Source organism: Narcine bancroftii, chromosome 2 (assembly GCF_036971445.1).
Source record: "Narcine bancroftii isolate sNarBan1 chromosome 2, sNarBan1.hap1, whole genome shotgun sequence".
Classification (NCBI taxonomy): domain Eukaryota; kingdom Metazoa; phylum Chordata; class Chondrichthyes; order Torpediniformes; family Narcinidae; genus Narcine; species Narcine bancroftii.
In genome coordinates this window covers 189105162-189130241 of record NC_091470.1, presented here as the reverse complement: position 1 = coordinate 189130241, position 25080 = coordinate 189105162, and the positions used below count along the sequence as shown (strand labels likewise).

Here is a 25080-nt window from a genome sequence, read left to right as displayed (position 1 = left end):
TGTATGTGTGTGTGTGTATGTGTGTGTGTATGTGTGTGTGTGTATGTGTGTGTGTGTGTGTGTGTGTGTGTGTATGTGTGTGTGTGTGTGTGTATGTGTGTGTGTGTGTGTGTGTGTGTGTGTGTGTGTGTGTGTGTGTGTGTGTGTGTGTGTGTGTGATGAACCCAGACCATTACAGTCCAGGCCGAAAGTTACTTCAAAGTTCAGTCTTTCAAATTCAGTCTTGAAGTGTAGCCCTTTCGAATTTGATGCCCAGGATTAACATTGAACTGATGCGAAGACTCCAGTTGTGGCTGCTACAGACTCATGAGTTCTCCTTGCGTTCCATTTGAGGAAATGTCTGTCCACACGAGCTGTGGTCACAGCACTACTGGTCCTTTTGTAGGCGAGACTCAAACTGGGCGGCCTACACGAAGCTGCCAAGACCCTGGCTCCGGTCTCTCCAAGTAACTTCACTGCGAGTCACACTTCAAATGAAGCCATTTCTCCAAGTGCCCTCCGCTGTTAGTCACAATCAAAATGAAGGACTTTGCTTCCCAAAGAGACCCTCCTGGCACAGGGTCGATCCCCCGAAAAGGCCCAGTCATTCACAGAGCACACTTTGCTCTGAATTCCACAAAAAATGGCTGGACAACAAGAGCAGCTTCAACAAGCTATTTTCTCTCCAGCGGCCAGAATGATTCTCCCTTTGCAGAATCATAGTGTCTTTTATAAATATATCGAATTTGGGAACAGACCGTGACAAACCTTCCCTCAGCTCTTCCAACGCATCGAATTATCACTAGGCTGTGACTTGGGTTGTGCTTGTATGAACTGTTAAATGTTAACAGTGACCATTCAGTCCATCCTGTCTATACTATCCCTTGCAGTGCAAATCCCATTTTACCAAAACAGGATCTCGTAACAGTTCAAAGTTATCAACAGGGCATATCTGTGAAGCACTTTTAGAGTAACATTTAACAAGCAGCGCCATTGACTCAGGTTTGAATCAGATGCTGTCTATAAGGAGTTTGCACGTTCTCCCTGCGTCAGTGTGGGTTTCCTCCGGGTGCTCCGGATTCCTCCCACTGTTCAAAAACATACGGGGGGGGGGGTTGGGTGTAGGTTAATTGGGCTCATGCGCCAGAAGGAATGGTTACCCTGCTGGAAGTTTAATTATTATTTAAAAAATTGAATTCAAAATATGTCATCACACACAGTCCTGAAATTCTTTTTCCTTTGGGCCAGGCAGTTATCAGAAACTGTAAACTGCACTCAGGGGGAAAAATAAAAGGTGCATTTACAAAAGATAAAAAGGCAAATAAAGACGTGGCCTGCTTGGTGTAGCGGTTAGCTCAACGCTGTTACAGTGCCAGCGATTGGGAAACCCCGCACTGTCAGCAAGGAGTTTGCATGTTCTCCCTGCTTCTGCATGGGGAGTCTGATTTCCTCCCACCATTTGAAATGAACTGGGGGGGATGATGTAGGTTAATTAGGGGTAAGATTGACACGGGCTCGTGGGCCGAAATGACCTGTTACCGTGCTAAATAAATAAATATATTTAAAGAAACTGACTGTGCAAAACAGAGAAAAAAATCAGTAATAAATAATGTGCCCAAGTAGGAGATAGTCAAAGAATTCTATCTTACTCGAATCAAGTACAAGTTGATCATCATCTAACTGTATGGAACAGTGTTTCTCCGGACCACGGTTCACACACGTACACACTCAGTACATAATAATCACATATACACCTGAAGATATTAAATGGCCAGTGATCTGGGATAAAACCTTGTATGTATGGAATACATTCTCCTCATGTCTGAATTTGTACCCCAGGCACTACGCTTTCCTCCCACCCTCCAGAAACGATGTGGTTTGTAGGTTAATTGGTTGCATGGGAGTATTTGGATGGCGTGGGATGGAAGGGGCGTACTGTATCTCTAAATTACATGAAATATTCCGGAATAAGTCCCAAGGTTACAGGGTTCAAATCTCAGCCTGAGGGAAGGAGCCTGGCTGTCTTGGTTTTGATGCTCCCATCCTTCATTCCTGATGGCAGCGGGTCAAAGATCCTGTGTGGTGGATGTCAAGGGCATTCGCTCATTCATTGCACCCTATTTAAGCAACAATCCCAGTGAATGTTGTTTATAGAAAGGGTGCCCCTGGTGGTCTTCTCAACCATTTTGATGATCCTCTGTATTGACTTCGGTCTGTTGCTTGGCAGGCATTTTTTTTTAAATTTAGACACACAGCACTGCGGCAGGGCCCTTCTGGCCTGTGCCTCCGAAATAAAACTACGAACCCCACATGCTTTTGAAGGATGGGAGGAAACCAGATGTGGTGATATGTAATTACACCACTAGGTCACCAGGGGTCTCCTGGTGACCTTGTATATAAAGCAGTCCAGAGCCACAGTCTAGCCTTCCAGGTTCATCTTGCAGAGAGACAAGACCTCTTAGTGTACATATTAGTTTATTAAATTGTACTGACAATAACCACACCAGCAGTGCGAGAATAAGACAGCTTTAATAAACCCCTGGTGACCTAGTGGTGTAATTACATATCACCGCACCAGAGACCCGGAGGAAACCCAGAGCCGGGGAGAACGTACAACCTCAGATTTGAGCCCCGGTTGCTGGTACTGAATTAGTGTTTTGCTAAGTGCAATGAAGCAGCCAGATGGGACAGTCCTAGGTGTGCCCTTGTGAAAGTTGAGTTTACTGTCATCCGATTATACAAGCACAACCCGATGAAGCAGCGTTCTTTGGTCCTTGGTGCAAAACACACAGACACACAACCAGACATCACACAGATACAGACAGACAGTACACATGCAGGATAAGTATTCAGATATAAATAAATATTCTTCCATGAATATGAGAGCGGTGTAAGCAGTTCCTTTGGTCGTTCAGCATTCTCACTGCCCGTGTTCCTCAGCCTGGTGGTGCTGGCTCTGATCCTCCTGTATCTCTTCCCTGACAGGATATGTCATGTGCGGGATGGAAGGGGTCTTCTATGATTTTGTGTTGCCCCCTCCAGACAACGATCGGAGTCGATCACATTAATGGGGGGGGGTGGGGGGGGGCAGGGAGTCTCCAGCGATCTTCTCTGCTGCTCTTACGGTCCTATGGATTGACTTCCGATCCATTTCTCTGCAGCAACCACACCCACACTGTGGTTCAGGCCCGAAACATTGGTAATACGTCTTTATCTCCCACGGGTGCTGCGTGACCAACTGAGTTCGTCCAGCGTTTCAGTGTGCTTTTGCCACACGACAATGCAGCCGGCCAGGGCGCTCTCGATAGAGCTCCTGTGGAAGGTTGGCATGAGGGTGGTCGTAGCCTTGCACCTTCCTGGCAAGTGAAGCTATGTAAAAACACAAAATACTGGAGAAACCCCAGCAATGTCCATTATGTAACAAAAGTAAAAATACACATCAGGGAATTTTCGGGCTTGAGGCCTTTGTCAAGGTACGAAAGAATGCAGGCAGCAAGCAAACGAAAGATGGGGGAGCAGTTGGGGGGGGGGGGTTTGTTGGCAAAAGCAGGAGATGAGAGGTGGAGAATGGAGGGAGGAGATGGTTTGTGTCAAGGGAGATCAAGACCGGTGGAAGTGTGGATAAATTCCTGGGAATGGTCTGAGTGCCAGAACAGACTCGATGTGCTGAATGGCCTCCACCTCCCTTGCGAGGTACTAGGGACCTCAGGAAAGTCCAGGACTTTTTGAACATAATATAATACAGCACAGTACAGGCCCTTCGGCCCTCGAGGTTGTGCTGACCCATATATCCCTTCTGAAAAAAAATACTAAACCCCCCCCGCCCCTTAACCCTCTATTTTTATTTCATCGTGTCTAAGAGTCTCTTAAATGCCCCTAATGTTCCAACCTCCACCCCCACCCCCAGCAAGGCATTCCAGCCACCCACAGCTCTCCATGTAAAGGAACCTACTCCTGACTTCCCCTCCTAAACCCCCCCCCTCTTCACATTGTACAGAGATCCCCTTTCTACCTATTTCCTGTCCCTGTTCTCCAATCTGAAGCGGCTTTTCTTCCCAGCTACTGACCAAGGGTAAATTGCTGCACTATGAGAGAGTCCCGAGGACCGCCAGCACAAAGATCATGGTCAACGTCACGCAGAGCATGGTGCCCTATTTCCGCATCGTCGCGTATTACCTCGCAGAGATCAATGGCGAACCAAGGCTGGTTTCGGACGCGGTGCGTTTGGAAGTGGAGAACTTGTGCGACCTCAAGGTTGGTGGTGGGGTTCCTATACACTGACTCAAGGTTGGCGGCGGGGTCCCTGTACACTGACTCAAAGTTGGCAATGGGGTTACTATACACTGACTCAAGATCGGCAGTGGGGTCCCTATACACTGATTCAAGGTTGGCGACAGGGTCCCCATACACTGACGGCCCTCCATGAATTCAAGGTTCTTTTATTGCCATGTTTCCAAATGTTGCAGAATACTTTATTGTCTAAAAAAACAGTTTCGATCAATGTTACATTTCAGTTTCATCTTGGTGAAAGACAGATGATAAAAGGTGACTACAAACAGCTATCAAATGCTTTTTTTGTAGAATATGTAAAACTTTCTTTTGACACATTTAACAGTGGTGCATTAGGGAACAGCACAAGTTAAACGTTTCCAAACATTCCAGAATGATCTAGACAATGGGGTGGTAAATTGGACTAGTAAGTCTGCAGATGGTACTAAGATCGGTGGCATTGTGGACAGTGAGGATGGTTTTCAAATCTTGCAGAGAGATTTGGGCAAGTTAGAAGAGTGGGCTGAAAGTTGGCAAATGGAGTTTAATGCTGACAATTGTGAGGTGCTACATTTTGGGAGGACGGATCCAAATAGGTCATATGTGGTGAATGGGAGGGTGTTAAAGAATGCAATTGAACAGAGACATCTAGGAATAATGGTCCACAGTTCCCTGAAAGTGGAATCTCAGGTGGATAGGGTAGTGAAGAAAGCCTTTATAAATCAGAGTAGAAGAGTTGGGAGGTCATGTTAAAATTGGACAAGGCATTGGAGAGGCCATATTTGGAATATTGTGTTCAGTTCTGGTCACCACATTATAGGAAGGATGTGAACAACATAGAGAGAGAAAAGAGAAGATTCACCAGAATGAAACCTGAGTTTCAGCACCTAAGTTATAGAGAAAAGATTAAACAAGTTAGGTCTTTATTCCTTGGAATGTAGAAGGCTGAGGGGGGATTTGATAGAGGTCTTTAAAATGTTGAGGGGGATAGATAGAGAAGATGTCCATATACTTTTTCTATTGAGGATAGGGGAGATTCAAACTAGAGGACATGAGCTGAGAGTTAGGGGGCAAAAATTTAGGTGTACCACAAGGGGAAGCTTCTTTACTCAGAGAGCGGGGTCTGTGTGGAACGAACTTCCAGTGGAGGCAGGTTCAATATTATCTTTTAAGAAAAATGTGGATAGGTTTATGGATGTAAAAGGTATGGAGGGTTACGGGCAGAGTGCAGGTCAATGGGACTTGAAGTGTTTCGGCACAGACAAGAAGGGCCTTTGTGGCCTGTTTCCGAGCTGTAATTGTTATATGGTTAATGAAACAGGTGTGATGTTACACAAAGTTTCCTTTAGTCTGCCGTAAGACAGAAAGATCGTCAGATAATGCCTGGCATCAGAGAAAGACGAGTAAAGGACAGTATTCCAGATTTGACCTCTGATCCACTTCTCTGCATCAAATGTGCCCACGCCATGATGCAGCCGGCCAGCACGGTCCATATAGACTTCCAATCTGTTGCTTCGTAGCTACCATCCCACACAATGATATAGTCAGACAGGGCACTCTCAATTGCGCACCTGTAAAATGATGGGGGCCGGTGGCCTTGCCCTACTGAACCTCCTTCGGATGCATTCCTGACTAACAAGGTGTTGTTGGCCCAGGTTAGGTCATCTATTATGCACACGCCAAGGAACTTTGTGCTCCCTGCTCTCTCCCCGCCGGAACCATTGACGTGTCGCAGAGAGCGGTCGACCTTCGTCCTCCTGAAGCCCACAATCATCTCCATTTGCAGTTCCAGATATTGCCCAACCTGGTGCCGGACAACAGCAGCAAGGACTACCTCCTGTCTGTTTTCACTGAGGATACAGCGAGTGTCCACGTGCGGGTGGAGAACCAGCAGTTGGCCAAAGCCGGCCTGGACATGGGGATCTATCAGCAGGTGAGCGAGCTCTATGATGCCGTCACAGTTGAGACCCCACCTCCACATCCTTTGATTCTTCTCGGAAGTTCTCCTGAGAGATTGAGGGAGGTGGAAGGGTCATGATTCTTGGGCCTGATCTTTTGGGTTCCTCCGCTTCCATGTAGAGGTCACTGAGGTGGCGATCGGTCCACATTATACCCATTTCCCCAATGGTCCAATGCAGGGGTGACCAAACCCTCATGATTGTGGGTCATATGCAGAAAAATAATTTAATTTAATTTATTTTTTAAAATTTAGACATACAGCACAGTACCAGACCCTTTTGACCCATTTGTATACCATTAACCTACACCCTGGTACTTTTTCGAACAATGGGAGGAAACCAGAGCCCCTGGGGAAAACCCACGCAGACATAGGGAGAGCGTACAAACTCCTTACAGAAGCTCAGGAGGACATTTAACAGGAATCTGAGGGGTATCTTTTATTGCACAGAAAGTGGTGAGTGCATAAAATGGGCTGCCAGAGGAGGGGGTTGGGGCAAGTACTTTACAATGTTCAAAAAGCATATGGATGTATCCATGGATAGGATGGGTTGAGAGGGATATGGGGAAAATGCAAACTGGTGGGACCAGTGTGGGTGGGACATTTGGATGGGTTCAACGATAGGATGGGTTTAAAGGGATGTGGGGCCAGGGTGGGTGGGTCATTTGGATGGATCAGAATTTGAATCAAAATTTATTGTCATGGATATATCATGTAATTTGCTGTTTCCCGGTGGCATAACAGGTGCAAAAATTGCTATAAATGACATTTTAAAAAATAAATGTTAGTGCAAAAGATGAGAAAAGTGCCCATTCAGAAATCTGATGGCGGAGGGGAAGAAGTTGTTTCTGTACCACTATACACTCGTTTTCAGGCTCCTGTAACCTCCTTCCCGATGGTAGCAGAGTAAAGAGGGCAGGTCCTGGGTGCTGTGGGCCCTTGAGGATAGAGGCTGCTTTCTTAAGACACTACCTCTTGCCGATGTCCTTGACAAAGTGGTCCGGTGCCCGTGATGGCACTGGCCAAGTTCACAACTCGCCTGCTCCTATCCTGCGCTAACTTTGCCTCGTAAGACACATGCAGGCAGCATCCTGATAAATCTTCTCTGTACCTCCACATCAGACAGTGATGCAACCAGTCAGAATGCTCTCCCCGGTGCACCTATAGAAATTTGCAAGAGTCTGGGACAGGATGGGTTTAGAGGGCAACGGTTAGGATGAATGAGAGGGATATGGGTCAAAGGAAGGCAGGTGGGAGTGATATGGGTGTGACATTTTGGTTGGTACAGGCAAGGGGGGGGTTGTGACTCTTGTGAGTGCTGCCAGGGGCTGTAAGTAGGAGGTGACACTCATCGCAGGAGGCAGTGGCTGCTGCTGCAGTGCCTGGGTGAGGGGGCATGGATGGGCAAGAACTTGATCCAAGGCCGCGACTTGACCACGCCTCTTCCTCCGACTCCGCAGGTCTTTTACAGGATGGACATGTATGATTTTGGGACCTCTTACGGTGGGGGTCGGGACGCCACCGGGGTGTTCGAGGATGCTGGCCTGCGCCTCATCTCCGATCTGCTGGTGTCCTCGGCCCTGAGCGGTAGGCAAGCAAACCCTCCCATAGGAAATGGCAATGCCTCTCCACTTTGGCAGGGAACAAAAACAGATCCTATAAACGTCACGAGAATCTGGAGCATTGGGGGGGGGGGGGAACAGAGGGATCCGGGTTCCCCGTGCTGATCGACCACAGGCGATGAAGGGATCAGAGCGGAATTAGGCCATTGACTGATTTACAATCCTTTACAACCCCATTCTCCTGCCTTCTCCCCATAACCCTGATCAAAAACATATCTATCCCTACCATAAATATCCCTAGAGACTTGGCCTCCACAGCTGTCCGCAAATTCTACAGATTAACCCCCACCCTGCTCCGCCACTGGGTAATATGATTCCTCCTCATCTCTTTTCTAAAGGGACGATTTTATATTCTGATTAAATCACTGAACTAATGGAGACAGTAATGAGATAAACAACCAGCAAAATTAAAATGACACCTTTAAATTACCATATCATTCTCAAAAAAGTTACTGATATCAGTTCACAAATACTAATTCCCACAATATTGCTGCTAAAACACCAGAAAATATGACAAAAGCAGCAACTGTAAAAACCCCGGCAACAACAAAAAGAACAGCGCTTGCTTGTTTTCACGCACAGACTAAATCACGTGAATCAAAGCATCGCTGACATTGGGTCATAACAGCAGCTCTGACCAGTGCCCATTAGAAGGTTTGGAAAGTAAATGACCGTCAAGTTTTAGCCTCGTAGATGTATTGATACACGTAAGCTGGGCTGATGAAAAATGTTTTTGTTGTTATATGAACAGGGATGTTTTTATAAAAAATAAGAAATTTTTCTGCTGAAACCCTGCACAAAAATTTTATAGACAGTCATTTTGGTGTTACCTCCTCTGATGGTGTCACCTGGTGCGGTCCGCACCACCCCCATCCGCCCCCAGTGATGCAATGGAGACACCCTCTCCATGTCTATTCTATTCAGGCCTTTCAGCATTTGGTAAGATTCAATGGTGTGGTTCCCCCCCACCACCACAGTGAAAGGGATTATTCTTGATGTTGGACCCTTTGCAAAATGTCGGCCGCTCTTTCTCTCCTATGGATGATGGATGCTGGTTGACCTGCTGAGTTCTTCAGGCGAATGTTTGTTGCTCCAGATCCCAGCGTCTGCCCTCTTCCCGCTCCTGGGGGTGTTGCTCAGGCTTTTCTTCCACACCCCCCCCCCCCACCCCGGCTCCCTGAGGTTAGGAAACTTCATTGAGTGGTGAATTTTATTCTGTTCCATATCTCGAACCTTTTAGGTGTGATTTGTGGATTTCCATTGTAGGTGTGGGGGAGAGGTGGGGGATGTGGAGGAGGGGTCGGAGGGCGGGAAGGAAGGGTTACCCCATGTGTTGTGGTCAGGGATCAGCTCGGTGAGATGCGCTGAACAATTCAAGCCTCAGCCCTCGGCGAGGCGGCTGGCCACCACAAGCTAATCGAGTCGACTCGTTTTCTTGCAGAGGAGACAACAGTTCCGTGGCAGAGAAGCCCACTATTGCCTTTCAGAGACGGCAAGTTCACGTTTATTAACTCATTTCAATTCCCTTTTCCTTTCCCGTGGGCGGCATGGTTGGCGTAGCGGTGAGCGCAACGCCTTTACAGCGCCTGAAATCGGGGAAGGGGTTCAAATGCCCCACTGTCTGTAAGGAGTTTGTATTAACATCCCAATCACTGGGGCTGTAAAGACGTGGAGCTAATAACTACACTAACCGTGCCACCCCACAGTATTATTTCCTGTTTTAAGCTCTGCTTTTCCTTTGATATGTTCACATAGGGGGGGATTCCCCGTTTTCCGGCATTTTCTGTGGTCCGGCAATGGCCAGGCACCAACATCACCTGGACAACCCGATGAAACCGCACTTCTCCAGACCATGGTGCACGCTCGTTCACACACAGTGGGCATCACGCTTAGCGTAGTGGTCAGCGCAAAGTTGTTACCAGCATCAGCGTCTCAAGCTCAAATCCAGTGCTGTCTGGTCTTCCCGTGTCTATGTGGGTTTCCTCTGGGAGATCCGTTTTTGTCCCACCATTCAAAACGTGCCAGGAGTTTGTAGGTTAATTGGGTGTAAATTGGGCTCATAGACAGGAAAGGCCTGTTACCGTGCTATACATCTAAATTTCAAAATCACATAAATAATCAAATTAAATATAAATCAATATTTTGGGATATTTGCTTGGTTCCAGGATGCTGTCTATCAGTGTTGCAGCCTGTGGGATTGAGCTATTCCCCAGCCTGGCCATCCTGGTTTTGATGCTCCTGTGCCTCCTTCCTGATGGTTGTGGGTTTTTAGACCTGGGAAATCGCAGAAAAAAATTAACATAGTTACTGTCCCCTGTGGCCTTACACACCGGGCGTCTTTTTAGACTGCAAGTACCTGAGTGGGCATCTTTTTAGACTGCAAGTACCTGAGTGCAATAGCCCCGGGGGTTGGCTGTGCAGTAAAGTGGATGACCGACAATAAATTTTTCCAGGACGATTAATGTCGCAGGCTTCCCCCCAAAAGATAGCCGGGGTCCTGAAGGATAAATTGTGGTGACTCCAAATTCCTGCTCGTTCCTTTTTAGGAACGTTCCTTTTTGCCTGCAGAATGGCAAAATTCCTTGATTGTGATGTTACATGCCTGCAGTCTAAAAACCCGTAAAAGATTCTGTGTTAAAATGTGCAGTGAACGCTGGAGGAATTCAGCCGGTCTCACAGCGTCCATGAGAGGTGAAGATATGTCACCCATGTTTCTTCAAAGTGTAAGCAAATAGCAGGCGGGTGACTGGATAAAGGCTGGGGAGAGAAAGGGAGGGGAGGAATCCAGACCAACAGACGAAAGGTGTTAATTCGTTGTGTTAACAGGAAAGGTGAGAATTGATTTTGGCTCTGTGAAAGGAGATAGAGGGAGAGTGACCGACTGTGGATGCTGTGAGTTCCTCCTGTTACGTAGTCCAGAAGACCCCAAACACCAGCAGTATTAGATATGCATCACAACACAGGGTTACTTAAACAAAAGTAGTTTTTAATTATATTTTTAATTATATTTGAACAACAAAACAGAATTAAACTTTAACATAACTATCAACTTACCTAACCTACTTAATCCCCCCTCTAATACTAAGCGCAGTTGTGTTTTAAGATTAGAAAAATTATTTGGATCACAGTCCAATCTCACTGGTTGCAGGCAATTCTTGTACTGTGCACAGAAGTTAGCATTAACAAAGTTCAATCTTTGGTGCTTAACAGGCAAATGGTTATCACTCAGGAAGGTTCCTTTTTCAGGACATCCGCAACTGATTCCTTCTCAATCAGTCTTGCTGTCGAAACTTGCCCCCTTCATGGTTTTCCAGATGATCCTCTTTCTTTCAGGTCACCTTTCAGACCGCCAGCCTTCTTCTTTGACTAGGCAGCCTTCCTAAGTTTGCCAGCTTGTCCCTCTGGAACTGATTTCTGTCTCCTCTCTCTGTTTCACACCCTCTCTCTCTGAGAGCAAAACTGTTCTGCCTCTGCCTGCAAAGATCACATGCTCTCCCAGGCAAGCTGCTGTCAATACTTGGTTGCCTCCTGCAAACAGCATTCTGCAAAAGTCCTGCAAAAATTCTGGGTTTTAAAATGTGTGTATGCAAGCTGCTCTAGCAATTCCTCCCAAACCACCTCTAAATACTCTGTCACACTCTAGCATTTACTGGGTGTTTTTACTACAACCACAGCGTCTGCAGACTTCTGTGTTTCACTGAAGATACTGAGCAGTGGATCGAAAGGGTCTTCTATCATTTCCTTGAGCCCTATTTACACAGCACTCCCAGTGAATGTCGTTAATTGAGGCCTAATTTGGGACGAATGTGTGAAGGGATGGCTCTCTCTTCTCGTGGACCGATTAGGGAGAATTTGGGCCAGTTGTCCACATTGGAAAGGGTGAAAGTACCACGCAGTGACATCTGTGAAGCCTAGGCGGGCAACCACTTGATTTGCCATCTCTCCACTTCAATCATGTTATATCCTGCCCCTCACTCACATCCACGCTGTCCAATGATTCAACCTCTCTTCCCTCCCCATTCACTTAGAAGCCCAGGGTCTCATGGATGTGTTGATGAGGTGAGCATGCAAATTCCACACAGCACCTTCTGAATGAGTATCTCAAGATTCAGGGGCAACTTCCTTGCTTCTCTTACCACATTCTTGAATTGTCCTCTAATCTATAAAAGATGATTGCTTTTATAACTGTGTTTCTTGCGCTCTGTTCCAGTACATTTTTCCATTCCCTGCCCTTACAGGGTGATATAGGACAGTGAGAAGAGTGGGCTGAAAGATGGCAGATGGAGTTTAATACTGATAAATATGAGGTGCCACATTTTGGTAGGACTAATCAAAATAGGACATGCATGTTACATGACTATTGAGGAGTGCAGTGGAACAAAGGGATTTAGGAGTCATGGTACATAATTCCCTGAAAGTTGAATCACATGTAGATAGGGTGGTGAAGAAGGCATTTAGCATGTTGGCTTTCATAAATCAGAGTATAGAACACAGGAGTTGGGATGTTATGTTGAAATTGTATAAGGCAATGGTGAGGCCAAATTTAGAATATTGTGTGCAGTTTTGGTCGCCAAATTAAAGGAAGGATATAAACAGTATAGAGAGAGAGCAGAGGAGATTTACAAGAACATTGCCGGGGTTTCAGGGTTTGAGTTATAGGGAACGGTTGAGCGAGCTAGGACTTTATTCCCTGGAGCATAGAAGATTGAGGGGTGATTTGATAGAGGTATTCAAAATTATAAGGGGGATAGATAGAGTCCATGCAGACAGGCTTTATCCACTGGGAGAGGGGGAGATTCAAACATGGGTTGAAAGTAAAAGGGGAAAAGTTGAGGGGAACATGAGGGGGAATTTCTGTATGCAGAGGATGGTGGGGGTGTGGAATGAACTTCCAGCAGATGTGGTAGAAGTGAGATCAATGTTAATATTCAAGGAAAGGTTGGATAGGTACTTGGATGGGAGAGGTGTGGAGGGTTATGGGCTGAATGGGAGTCAGTGGGACTAGGTGGGAGAACATGTTCGGCACAGACAAGTAGGACCGAACTGGCCTGTTTCTGTGCTGTAAATGGTTATATGGTTATATTGTCGTGTAATAGTACAGAGCATGTAATATTGCATGAAATTGCCTTCTACTGCCATAAGGGAGGCAAAGAGTCACCATTAGTGTCACCCGGCTCACCATACAGTAAGAGAGAGAAAGAGAAGCTAAGAGAGTCCCTTCAGGGTCACCGAGTGTCCGTGGATTAATCTCCAGCGCTCCCGCAGCCTCTGCAGCCACACGAACACCTGCTCGATCCATGGGCCGCCCGAGCTCCAGACCCCAAACCTCTGACCCCGATCAGGAAGCTTTCTTCGCCCAAGGCCCTTCTTGTCCTCAGCGCCATCTCAAACCCTGGCTCCAACACCTGGCTCCCACGAGCCGATCTCCAGCACTCCTGACTTCAAGAGGCCTGCCGTCTGGGTGGTCCCCGCAGCCACTGAGACCCTCGTGGGCCCGCAGCCACAGTCACCATCTGGTTAGGCTGCATCCTCTGCTGCTCCCTCAGAGTCTGCAGCCCCTCGTAGTTTCCCCAAACGGAGACGCTGCCATCTTGGGCGCAGACCGCCCCCCCCCACCACCACGATCGCTGGGTTTTAAAATAAACCACGGTGGACTCCCTTAACATGCCTTTTACCCTCAGCTGGTCCACTTATTTGTTAGCTCCTGAATCAGTTGACCTGCCTGCAGATCAGGCAAAACAAAGCTTCTGACTGTACTCCGAGCAATAAGACAATCCATTTGTTCATTCAATGTGCTTGTGCATTAATATTTCACACGACCTTGGTGTAAGGGGAGCTGTGTTTCCAGAGCTCTGCAGGGCATTTGGAATGGGTCATCTGCCCCTCATTCTGGGACCCATGACACTTGTGTTTGCCTCCCTGTCTGTAGACCTTGAGGTTACCAAGACGATTCATACTATAGAGCCCTTGCATAGATCGGCATGGATGTGGGTGATACAGAAAACCACAGGAACTAACACCTACAGGTATGATGGGATGTTGAAGTGCATCTGTTTGCCGTAAAAGACCAACCCGTGTATACAACGACCTCAGAATTTCCACTTGCCATGTAGTTTCTGAGCTATATCACTACCCCAAGTATGGCACGTACTGCTGACGTCCATGGATTTGAGGTTCTTCACTAATCCCCTCAAAGAGAACTGGGTCGTGTTCTCCTGGCTTCCCCCCCTTCTTGAACTTGAGTGCTGTGTAATATTCGGGACAAAGACACCTTTTCCCTTTATGGGCCCCTGTGCTCAACAGTGTTAAATTTGTTAATTAAACAATTCACATTTAATTACAGTGCACATTTCAGAGTTTATTCAAGATTTTATTAGAATACATTTTGGATAGACCATGTAGAATTTATCGCACTTTTTATACATAGTCTCCTCACTCCAGAGGACCATAACGCATTGGACATTTCACTTCACGGATGTTTGTGAGTACTCTGGTATGTTTAATTGCTTCATTGGTGCAGGTATAAGAGAGCTCAGCTTGTTCTGATCACCTTTGGAGTCTGTAGTTGCCATTTTTCTGAGTTGTTCCAATGAAATGCAAAGAAGCCATAATGAGGCTGTAAAAGAAGAACCATAAAAGCAGTTGTCCAGCAGGGTGCAGTGTTGCCGGAGTTCACCAGAGCATAGCTCAGGCACCTCAAGGACCCGCTCAGGGGCGGCGGCGGTGTCTCAGTGCCAACCTTCATTACCCATCATCCCTCACTCAGCTGGAGCCGCTCTGGCAGGGATGCGTGCCCGCTTTCCATCCTGGGCATGCCCGGTCCTTCCTCGACCGGTCGTCCCACTTTGTAGTCCTACAGCTCGCTGTCAATTATACCACATGGCGACCACCAGGGCTAGGCCTCACGAGACCTCCTTAGTCGCTGTTTTTAGTGAGCTCCAGCACCTAAACAAATTTGCACTGCACCCCTGCCATCACCAAAACCTTGAGATTACCAAAATCATCAAAGTGAGCTCGGGAATTGCAAGGGACTGGTATCCCAAGGAAGGCGTCCACCACTGATGCCAGAAGAATTCTCATCATAATGAAGAATGATCCCCAAACTCCTGTCCGACAGATCAGAAACACTCTTCAGGAGGCAGCTGTGGACCTGTCTATTGGCGCAACTCTGGTCCTCGTATCGAAAAATGGCAAAGTGGAAACTTGGGGCTCAATGCCTGGGTGAAATATGTGTGAAATTTACTGGAGGATCCAACGTGTTTCTCTCTTCCTGTAGGTTAACATCCAATATCGCTCTGCCAAACCTGTGGGAAATTTCTGCATTTAGTGTTTCGGAAGAAAGGGGTAAGAATTGTTTTGGATCTAACGTTTGCTTTTGATGACTGCAAGAGACTAGGATTTTAATTTTTATTTGATTTAGGCACACAGCGAGGTAACAGGCCCTCTCAGCCCACAAGCTTATGCCACCTAATTACATCCAATTGACCGACAACCCCAGTATATTTCGAGTTCTGGAAGAGACACTGGGAGTTTGTGGGCACGTGATCCTTTGCATTTGGGGAAAGATCTCCGACATGCCCAGTTTAAATTCCAGGGTGGTCCAGAGCAGACGGAATGAGATGGGGTGGGGGGGGGGGGGTGGTTGGGACTGTGGGAAGCCTCCATCCTCCTAATGGATGGACAATCAAGTTCAAGTTTATTATCATTTGATTGTACATATACAACCCAACAAAACAGCACCTCCCTGGAGCACGGTGCACACGCAACAGGACCCCAAATGTACCATGTAAAGGTCACACGAATAATCAAAGTCTCGAGTACAGGAGTTGGGAAGTCATGGTGAGGTTGTATCAGACATTTGGAGTATTGTGTGCAGTTTTGGTCACCGAACTACAGGCAAGATATCATGCAGTTTGAAAAAGGGCAGAGAAGATTTACCAGGATGTTGCCTCGTCTTCAGGAACTGAGTGTAGCCGACACTTCGCAAGTTCCAGAATTTCCTGATTTCAAAAAGTGTCGTCTAAAAGGAAATGTGAAGACGATATTCCAAATTACTATCTTATTGACCCAATAAACCAAACTTTGTAGTTGCAGCTTTAATTTGTTGATAAAACAGATAAACATTTTGCATAACTTTGCATTGAGATTTTCATAAAGATGAACATTGCTTATCATAAATGGCCCGATTGATGAACCGCATGGTGTCGGGCGCCATTAACGTGCACAATGAGAACTTTCCCTTCAATGACTGTGTTAACAAACACACAATCTTATGCGATGACTTGGACCTGCATCAAAAGTGGGTGGAGATGTTCAAAACCTTAGCCAGTGGGGCACCCTTTCGGTGTGACAAGAAATACCAGGACAGTGCCTTGGCCCTTGAGCCTACTTCATGATTCTTCGAAAAATGAGGTGCAAGCTCTCGATCTGCTTGGACATTATGACATATGATGTCATAGTCACTATGGTAACACTATAAACAATAATTTATTCAAGGGATAGACACAAAATTAACTACGAATCAAACACACAAGGTTTTAACACTGAGTTACAGAGAAAGGATAAACAGGTTAGGGAATTTTTCCCCAGAGGGGAGAAGAATTTGATCGAGGTATTTAAAATGATGAGGGGGAATAGACAGAGTAAATGTAGGTCAGCTTTTTCCACTGAGGGTAGGTGAGATACAAACCAGAGGACATGGGTTAAGGAGAGTTTAGGGGGAACATGAGGGTGAAATTCTTCGCACAGAGAGTGGTGAGAGTGTGGAATGGGCTGCCAACTGAAATGGGGAATTTTCATATTTAAGAAAACCTTGGACAGGTACATGGGTGGGTGGGATATGGACTGGGTACAGGTCAGTGGGACTGGGCAGAATAAGAGTTTGGCACAAACTAGAAGGGCCGAATGGCCTGTTTCTGTGCTGCAGCATTCCATGGCTCCCGTAATCTTGTAGAACTCTATTCACTCACCTCTCATCCTTCTCCACTCCAAAGAGAAAAGCCCCAGCTTGGTTAACCTTGCCTCATAAGACATGTTCTCCAATCCAGGTGACATCCTGGTCAATCTCCTCTGCACCCTCTCCAAAGTTTCCATGTCCTTCCTGTAAGGAGGTGAGCAGAACTGAATACAGTACTCTAAGCGTGGTCTCACTTTGTATAGGTGTTTGCTACTCCCATCCTGGGAAAAATGTGCTGGCTGTCCACCTTATCTCTGCCTCTCATAATGTTGTAGACTTCTTTTCCATCACATCTTTGCTCCAAGGAGGGAATAGCTCTGTCAACCTTGCTCCATACGACTCATTCTCCAATCCAACCAACATCCTCTTGAATCTTCTCTGCGCCCTCTCTAAAACATCTACATCCTTCCTGTACTGGGGAAAACACAATATTCCAAGTGTAATCTAACTAGAAATTTATAGAGCTTCAACATTACCTCGCAACTCCTGAATGCAATCCCCCCATTAATGGACCCAGTCACCCAATTTAGAGGAAGGTCACGAGCCTGATGGTTGTCATGTCCCACATTGTAGCTGCATTTAGGTGAGGTGGAGGAGGCCCATTCAATGACCTCTTACCCTTGATATTCTTTGGGTGATGGGGTGATCATGGGGGGGGGGGGGAGGATCTGAGGTGAAACAGTAAGCAAATATAAGTTCTTGGGAGTCACTATCTTAGAGAACCTATGGTGGACCCAATGTACTAATGGCATCGCGAAGAAAGCATTCATCAACTCTACTACCTCAGGAGTTTGTTAGTATGACATCGGAAACCCCGGCAAATTTCAACAAGTGTGTGGTGGAAATCCCTGCAAAAGGTAGTGGACCCAGCTCCAGGACATCACAGGCAAAACCCTACACCACCCCCCCCCCCCCCCCACCACCCTCGAGAACATCAACAGGGAATGCTGACGGCGGAAGGCAGCAGCAATCATCAAGGACCCACCCCACCCAGCGCATGCTCTGTTCTTGCTGGTGCCATCAGGAAAGAGGTCTGGGTCCCCCAAGACTCACACCCACCAGGTTTCAGGAACAGCTGCTCCCCCTCCACCATCGGGACACACTCAATCAGGGACTCACTTAAAGACTCTGACTTTGCTCATTATTTATTACTGAATATTAATTTTCAAAGTAATTTTTTTGACATCTTTCGTCTATGCATTCTTCTTCTTGGAAACAGTTTAAAGTTGGCGATAAGTGGTAATTCTGCCTGGCCCGCAGGAAAAAGAATCTCAGGGTTGTATGTGATGACTGACAAATACAGCATCCTGTAAGACAGCATCCATGCTGATATAAGTATCTCTCGACTACAATAATGCTAAGTCATTCACCTCATTGTTTCATGTCAATAATCTGTCAATGGTCTTTGCATAATTAGTGCTATAACCATGTACAGTAAAATGTAAGCTCTGTAAAGCCATGAATGAATGGCCTTGGAATGTGACTTGACCACTGCTTGGTCTTTGTGTGAATAAACCACTTGAGTTTTAGATCTGACTTCTTTCTAGCCATGGAAGTCTTGTCTCTGATCTTTTTGACTGTGGACATGAACTACTGGAAACTATACTCGTTCCTCCAGTACACAAAATTGGCGACGAGGGAGTCCAGAACTTTGAACTCAGAGTTTACCCTTCCTTCTTTTACGTTTCTAGAGCTGTGCATCGCCAAACCGCTAATCGTGAAGATAGACGAAGGCGTTTAGTAGGTTGCACACACCGAGCTTGCTCCCAAATGTAGAGGCCCGTAGAAGCCACCTCCAACTCAAGATGTCGTCCATCAACAATGATCTGACTTGTCTCACTCCATTTCATCCTGATTAAGAGCGACATTAAGGCCAGGTGGACCTCCTTCTCAATGGGTCCGCGAACCCGCTGAATTGCAAAATAAACGTGTTTGAAAGACTGAGGTGAGCCTGATTTGCTTTAGTTGGAAACAAAATGTTTTTACCCACAAGGCTATGACACGGCGGGCACTGGGACGGCAGAGCAATGCTCAAATGTGCCGGAGAAACTCAGCAGGCCACGTGGCGTATGAAAGGGGTAAAGGGTTTCCAGCGTTTCAGGCCTACGACAAGAGATGAGCAAACAGTAGGCAGGGAACTGAATAAAAGGATGGGGGTGGAGGGAGGCAGGGTGGGGGGAGGAGAGGAGGGAGGTAGGGACAGAGAGGAGGGAGAGCAGGAGAAGAGGGAGAAAGGGGAGGAGGGAGGGGAGGAGAGGAGGGTGGGGAGGAGAGGAGAGAGGAAGGGGCAGGGGAGGAGGAGGGAGGTGCAAGGAGAGGAAGAGAGGAGGGAGCAGAGGAGAGGATGGAGGGAGGGGCAGGGGAGGAGGAGGGAGACAGCGGCAGGGGGAGGAGGGAGGGAGGGAGAGGAGGAAGGAAGGGGCAGGGGAAGAGGAGGAGGGAGGGAGGGGCAGGGAGAAGGAGAGGAGGGAGGGGAGGAGAGAAAGGAGGAAGGGACAGGAGAGGAATACTTGCTGAATATCAAAAATAAATTAATTTAAATTACATCTATTGGACAGTGTGTGTGTGTTCAACACCTCAACACCAGACTTGCCACATTGATGATGTCATTGCCCTTACCCACAAATATCATGCGTGTTTGGAAATGTTTCCCACGTGAGCAGTAAATATTGCGGCCTCATTGGGAACCAGGATCTGTGCAGATTCATCATGCCATGTTGATCTCCTTGGGTTCAATGTCAACGTTGCCGCCCCATCGATCCTGAGCCTGCTGGAATTGTTTATTTGAAGTTATTGATCGACTGGCAACTGTTGAGAAATGATCAGCTCCCTGTATTTTGCTGAATTTACTTCTCCCAGGGATGGGTGTTTTCCGAAATGGGGCCTTGCTTGGGACCAAGTGTAAACGGGAAGATCTCCTCCATGCCCAGCTCTCACTATTATCTACTGACTGTATAGATGCAGCTCGACGAAGCAGCGTTTCTCAACAGCACAGTGCACACTCACACACATGCGCACACACGCACACTCAATGCACACACATGCATGCTCTCACATGCACACACATGACACTCACACACACTTGTATGTCTGTGTACATGCGTGTGTGTGTCTGTCTGTCTATCTGTCTGTCTCTCTTTCGTATATAGTCTCCATCGAAGACATTTACAAGAGAATTTGCCTTAAGAAAGCAGCCTCTATCTCCAAAGACCCCCCACCACCCAGGCCATGGCCTCTGCTACCATCAGGAAGGAGGTACCAGAGCCCAGCGGTACAGAACCAGCTTCTCCCCCTCCACCATCAGATTCCTGAATGAACCACAGACACTGTATCACTTTGCCACTTCATTAGCTATTTTTATTTATTGTTGTATATTTGAACGTCTGCCCTGTGACGCTGCTACAAAACCCACGAATTTCGTGACTTGTTCACAACAAGAAATTCTGATTCAGAGATGTGCGTCTACATCTATCGGGTGTGGCATGGTCAACCTAGTGGTTAGCACAACACCATGACAGCACCAGTGGCTGGGGCTCGAATCCCGCATTACCCGCAAGGAGTTTGTACGTGCCCCCCCCCCCCGGTGTTTCCCCCGAGTGCTCCGATTTCCTCCCACCCTAGTGTATTTGGGCTTCATGGGCCTTGTGGGCAGGAAGGACCTGTTACTGTGCTACTAAATTTTAAAAATGAACGTAAATACAGAATTGTGCGGTGATTGGCATGTTACAGGTCACTTTTTTCCAACCTGATGGTCCTGATCTTGTTGTTCCCGTACCTCCTTCTTGATCTGTGCTAAATTTAGACATACAGCATGGTAACGGGCCATTTCAGCCCATGAACCCGTGCCGCCAAATTTACACCCAATTAACCTACACCCCCAGTACATTTCGAACGGTGGGAGGAAACCAGAGACCCCCGGGGCAAACCCATGCAGAGATGAGGAGAACGTGCAAACTCCTTACAGACAGCACCGGATCCGAACCCAGTCGCTGGCGCTGTAACGGCATTGCGCTGACCGCTACATTAACCAGGCCGCTGCACCAGAACCACCTCCACTCCTCGCCTGGAGGCGCCCCCGTTCTCACCTGAGCTTGTGCCGTCCCTGGGCCACACTTGGGTACCCGGGAGAGCCTAGAGAAGATTCCAGGTAGCAGCTGGCTGGAGGGTGGGATCCGGAGATCATTCCCGGTCAGAGAGCAAGACACCAACGTGCTGGAGAAACTCAGGAGCGCCGATCGAGAGGGCTCACCAACTTCATGGGGTTGAAGAAAAAGCAGGCGGGGAGGGGAGAGGACAGGGGGAAGATGAAGGGACAGAGGGCCATGGGCTGACAGCTAAGGGGGGGAGGGTCATAGGAGGATAGAGAAGGGAAAAAAGCTGAGAGTAATGGGGAAGGGGCAGTTCTCTGAATAGAGAGGGAAAAAGGGTGGCATGGGGAGCTGGAGAAAAGGAGGCAAGGGATGGGGAGCAGGGTTTAATGGAAACTGGAGGTCGATGTTAATGCTGTCTGGCTGGAGGGTGCTCAGACAGAATATAATGCTGGTGAAACTCAACAGGTCAAACAGTGTACATAACAAAGATAACCGAAGTTTTGGGCTTGACCCTTCAAGGTAAGTTTTTTTTAGATGATGGGTTTATGTAACTTGGGTAAAAGATAAAACCGGGCAGTGTGGGGAATGGGAAATGATGAGGTTTGAGGCCATGGATGGGGGTGGCAGGAGGGGAAGGGTGACCTGAGGTGATGCAATTGGAGATGGTGGCTTGGCATGCTGAGGTGGGGTCCTGTGGAAGGGGTGGGTAGGAGGAGATCTGGCCTAACCCAGAGGTCAGTGGACCAGACCACAGCAGCACCACTATTGTCTGGGGGTTTGAAGGTGAGGCTAGGATCGTTGCAGAGAGGATGGAGGGCCGAGCGGTTAGCGCGACACCAGCGATCTGGACCGGGGCTCAAATCCCTCGCTGTCTGTAAGGAGTTTATACGCTCTCCCTGTGTCAGCGTGGGTCTCCCCCGGGGGGGGGGGGTGGCTCCATTTCCCTCCCGCCCTTTGAAACGTACCAAGTGTATAGGTTAATGGGGTGTAAATTGAGTGGTTCAGACTTGTGGGCCTGAATGGCCTGTTTCCGGGCTGCATATTTAAAATTTTTTTTTAAAATTAGAATAACAGAGGGGAGAGGTGAAGTTGAGATGGTTGAAATCTCGGCAGCAGTTGGAAATAAAAAGATTCAGCTTTTTGGATGATTAGGTTTATAAATCTCGAGTAAAAGGTAGAACCGGGCAGCGGGAGATGAAAATATAATGTTTTGACCCCCCAGTTTCAGGTGGCCTCAATTTTTATTCTCCTGCCTTCTCCCCATAACCTTTCACTCCCTTCCGAATCAAGGAACCAAATCAATTTATTGTCACAGTAATAAAACAGGGTCCTATTACACAAAATTCTCTTTTACCTGCTGCAAGGCAGACAGGTAGGAATTGGCTGAAGCGCCTCCTTGTAGTCAGAGAGAGAGAGAAGAGCAAAAGAGAGTTTCCCCTCCCCTCCCAGAGTCACCAAGTGTCCGTAGATTTGCCTCCAGACCTTCCGCAGCCCCTGCAGTCCAGTCCAGCCCAAACCATTGGCTCCAGATCCGAACCTCCGACATGGTCAGGGATCCGCGGTGCCCCTCGCATCCCAGGTTCCGGTACCTGGTACCCCCCCCCCCCCACTTCAGCCAGTTTCCAACCCATCTCCAGCAGCCCTGCAGCCTCTGTGGGCTCCCCGTCTCAAGCCGCCAGTGGCCCCGACGCATGCTCTGGCCTCTTAGCCGCAGAACCCACCCCCCCCGCACCTTCACCACTCCACCGTCGTGGTCACCGTCCCCGTGGACCACCTCCTCCATTTGCCCCTCTCCAATGTTGCACGATCTTCCCGGCCTCTGGCGCCCCACTCCAGCCCTCCACTTCCCCGGAGTCTGCAGCCCCTTGTGGCTGCTGCCAATCAGAGCCGCCCATCGGCCCATTCAAACCCCAATTGGAATTGACGGCAACGAGACGGGTGGTTGGACCCTGCGGGATCACTGCATTTCCCTCCTTCGCTCCCTGTGGATCCCGAACCATTTCCAGCATTATGTTTTTTTTTATCTCAATCACGGCATCTGCCCAGTTCTGTGTTTTACTTCATAACTATAAACCTGATTCGGGTTCTGATTCCCTACTGACACTGTGTGACCTGTTGAGTTCCTGCAGCATGTTTGTGCGTTGCATTTGGACCCCAGCGACTGCGGACTCTCTTGCGACAGCGGCTCGATTGTGACACATATCTTTGTTGGCTTTGGACAGTGGCGAAGGTCAAATTCTAGAGAGCAAGTTCCCGCAAACTGTTGGCAGATGTCAGCTTCACTTAAGCAAGAAACAAAATGGGATTTAGTGCAATCCGTTTAACTCTCACAGGGGAGAAATAAACTCCACGTAGCCGCAGACTCGGCCTGCGACATCACGGGGCACCAGTCCTCCCTCCTTTGAGGATCTCAATGGGAGGCAGTGCCTTAAGAATGCAGCCTCTGTCCTCCAAGGCACCCCAACCACACCCCCCGCCCCACCCCCACCACCACCCAGGCCCTCTTCACTCTGCTACCATCAGGGAAAAGGACCAGGGGCCTGAAGACAAGCGTCCAGTGGCACAAAGGCGGCTTCTTCCCCGCCGCCATCGGACTCCTGAATGGACAATGGACCCACAGATGCTGCCTCGTTTTCTCCTCTAATTTATAGCAATATTTGCTCGGCAATGCTGCCACAGGACAACGAATTTATGGCAATGATTCCTGATTCTGCAGGGCTCACCTTTCCTCTCTCTCTCAACCTCCCACCCAGATCCAATTAATGCCTCTTGCCCTCCCCATCCTCCCCTTCTCCCCCAGCCTTTCACTTCTGGGGCCTGCCTGAGCTTCACTCGTACCATGAGGAAGGGGCTCAGGCCTGAAACGACAGGAATATATATGTCCCCCTCCTGTGGACAGAGTTCCTCCAGCTTCTCTGTGCTTTAACTCGGTTGCGGTTAAGTCCCGTTGATGGCCAGCACAACGCGGGGGGTATTATTTTTGATGGGAATTTTGTGTCACCTTTACCCCTATAGGCAAGACTTCTTAAAAGTTGTGACATCAACTTATGCAGAGGTAAATCAATTGACACAGTTAGCATGACACTATTACAACCCGGGTTCAAATCTGGAGTGTTTACATTTTTAAAAAAATTATCTATTATAATTTAACTTAAATTTAGACTTAAAGCCCGGTTTCAGGCCCTTCCGGCCCACAAGGCCTTGCCGCCCAATTACACCCCATTAACCTACAACCCCAGCCCCATTCTTTCCCCACCAGGGAAAACCCACACAGACCCGGTGAGACCGTACAAACTCCTCGCAGACAGCGCAGGATCCGGCCCGGTCCCGATCGTGGGCGCTGTGATAGCATTGCGCCAACCGCCACGCCAACCGGGTTGTCCAGCTCTGGTAACCGTGCCGCCAAGCAGTGTGGAGCCTGCACATTCCAGGCTGCAGAGGGAGGGCGCTGTGGGCAAGGACCACACCCTGGAATCATCCTGTTACTGGACCCTGAGCGGCTGAGACAAAGGGGAGTTCCCTCAAACAGAGTGGGGGGAGGGGGGGTGGGGAGAAACGACAGGTGTCACAGAGGTGGTAATGGGGTAAATATAACAACATTCAGTGGTGGAAATATATGGATATGAAACTAAATGTGGAAACAGATGCCTTTTGTGAATAATTTGTTGTGAATAAAGTCTATTTTTGGTTAAAAAATATTTAAAAGAAGTTATTCCAGAAGGAGGCAATTCAGGTTAGCGTGGTGGTCGGCGTAATGCTGTCACAGCGTCAGTGACTTCAGTTCGAATCCCTCGTTGTCTATAAGGAATGTTCTCCCCATGTCTGCATGGGTTTTCCCTAGGGGCTCTGGTTTCCTCCCACCCATCAAAATGTACCTGGTGTGGAGGTCAATGGGGTGCAATCGAGAGACACGGGCTGGTGGGCCTTCCACCATGCTGTATCATAGGAGCATAGAACACCACAGAACAGAAACAGGCCTTTAGGCTCTTCTACTCTGTGTTGGACCATTATTCTGCCGGGTGCCCTGACCTGTTGCCAGCCCATTTCCCTTCATACCCCTCCCATCCACGTTTCTGTCCAAATATTTCTTTAATGTTAATGTTGAGCCAAAGTTCACCGCTTTAGCTTGTTCTTCACTCCCAGCGCTCTCTGTGGGGAGAAGCTCCCCCTAATGTTCCCTTTAAACTTTTCCCCTTTTACCCTAAA

General features: G+C 48.0%; 1 protein-coding gene across 1 annotated transcript in view; it reads left to right on the top strand.

Moving 5' to 3' along the window:
* LOC138754812 (complement C3-like) overlaps positions 1-18724 on the top strand; it is a 54765-nt gene extending 36041 nt beyond the window's left edge. Inside the window, exons 10-16 of the mRNA XM_069919656.1 lie at positions 4039-4233; positions 6035-6181; positions 7666-7792; positions 9269-9319; positions 13757-13853; positions 15104-15171; positions 18475-18724. Coding sequence (XP_069775757.1) covers positions 4039-4233; positions 6035-6181; positions 7666-7792; positions 9269-9319; positions 13757-13853; positions 15104-15171; positions 18475-18524 — 735 coding nt within the window. The 3' untranslated portion in view covers positions 18525-18724. The remainder of the gene's footprint in view (positions 1-4038; positions 4234-6034; positions 6182-7665; positions 7793-9268; positions 9320-13756; positions 13854-15103; positions 15172-18474) is intronic.
* The last annotated feature ends 6356 nt before the right edge of the window (positions 18725-25080 follow it).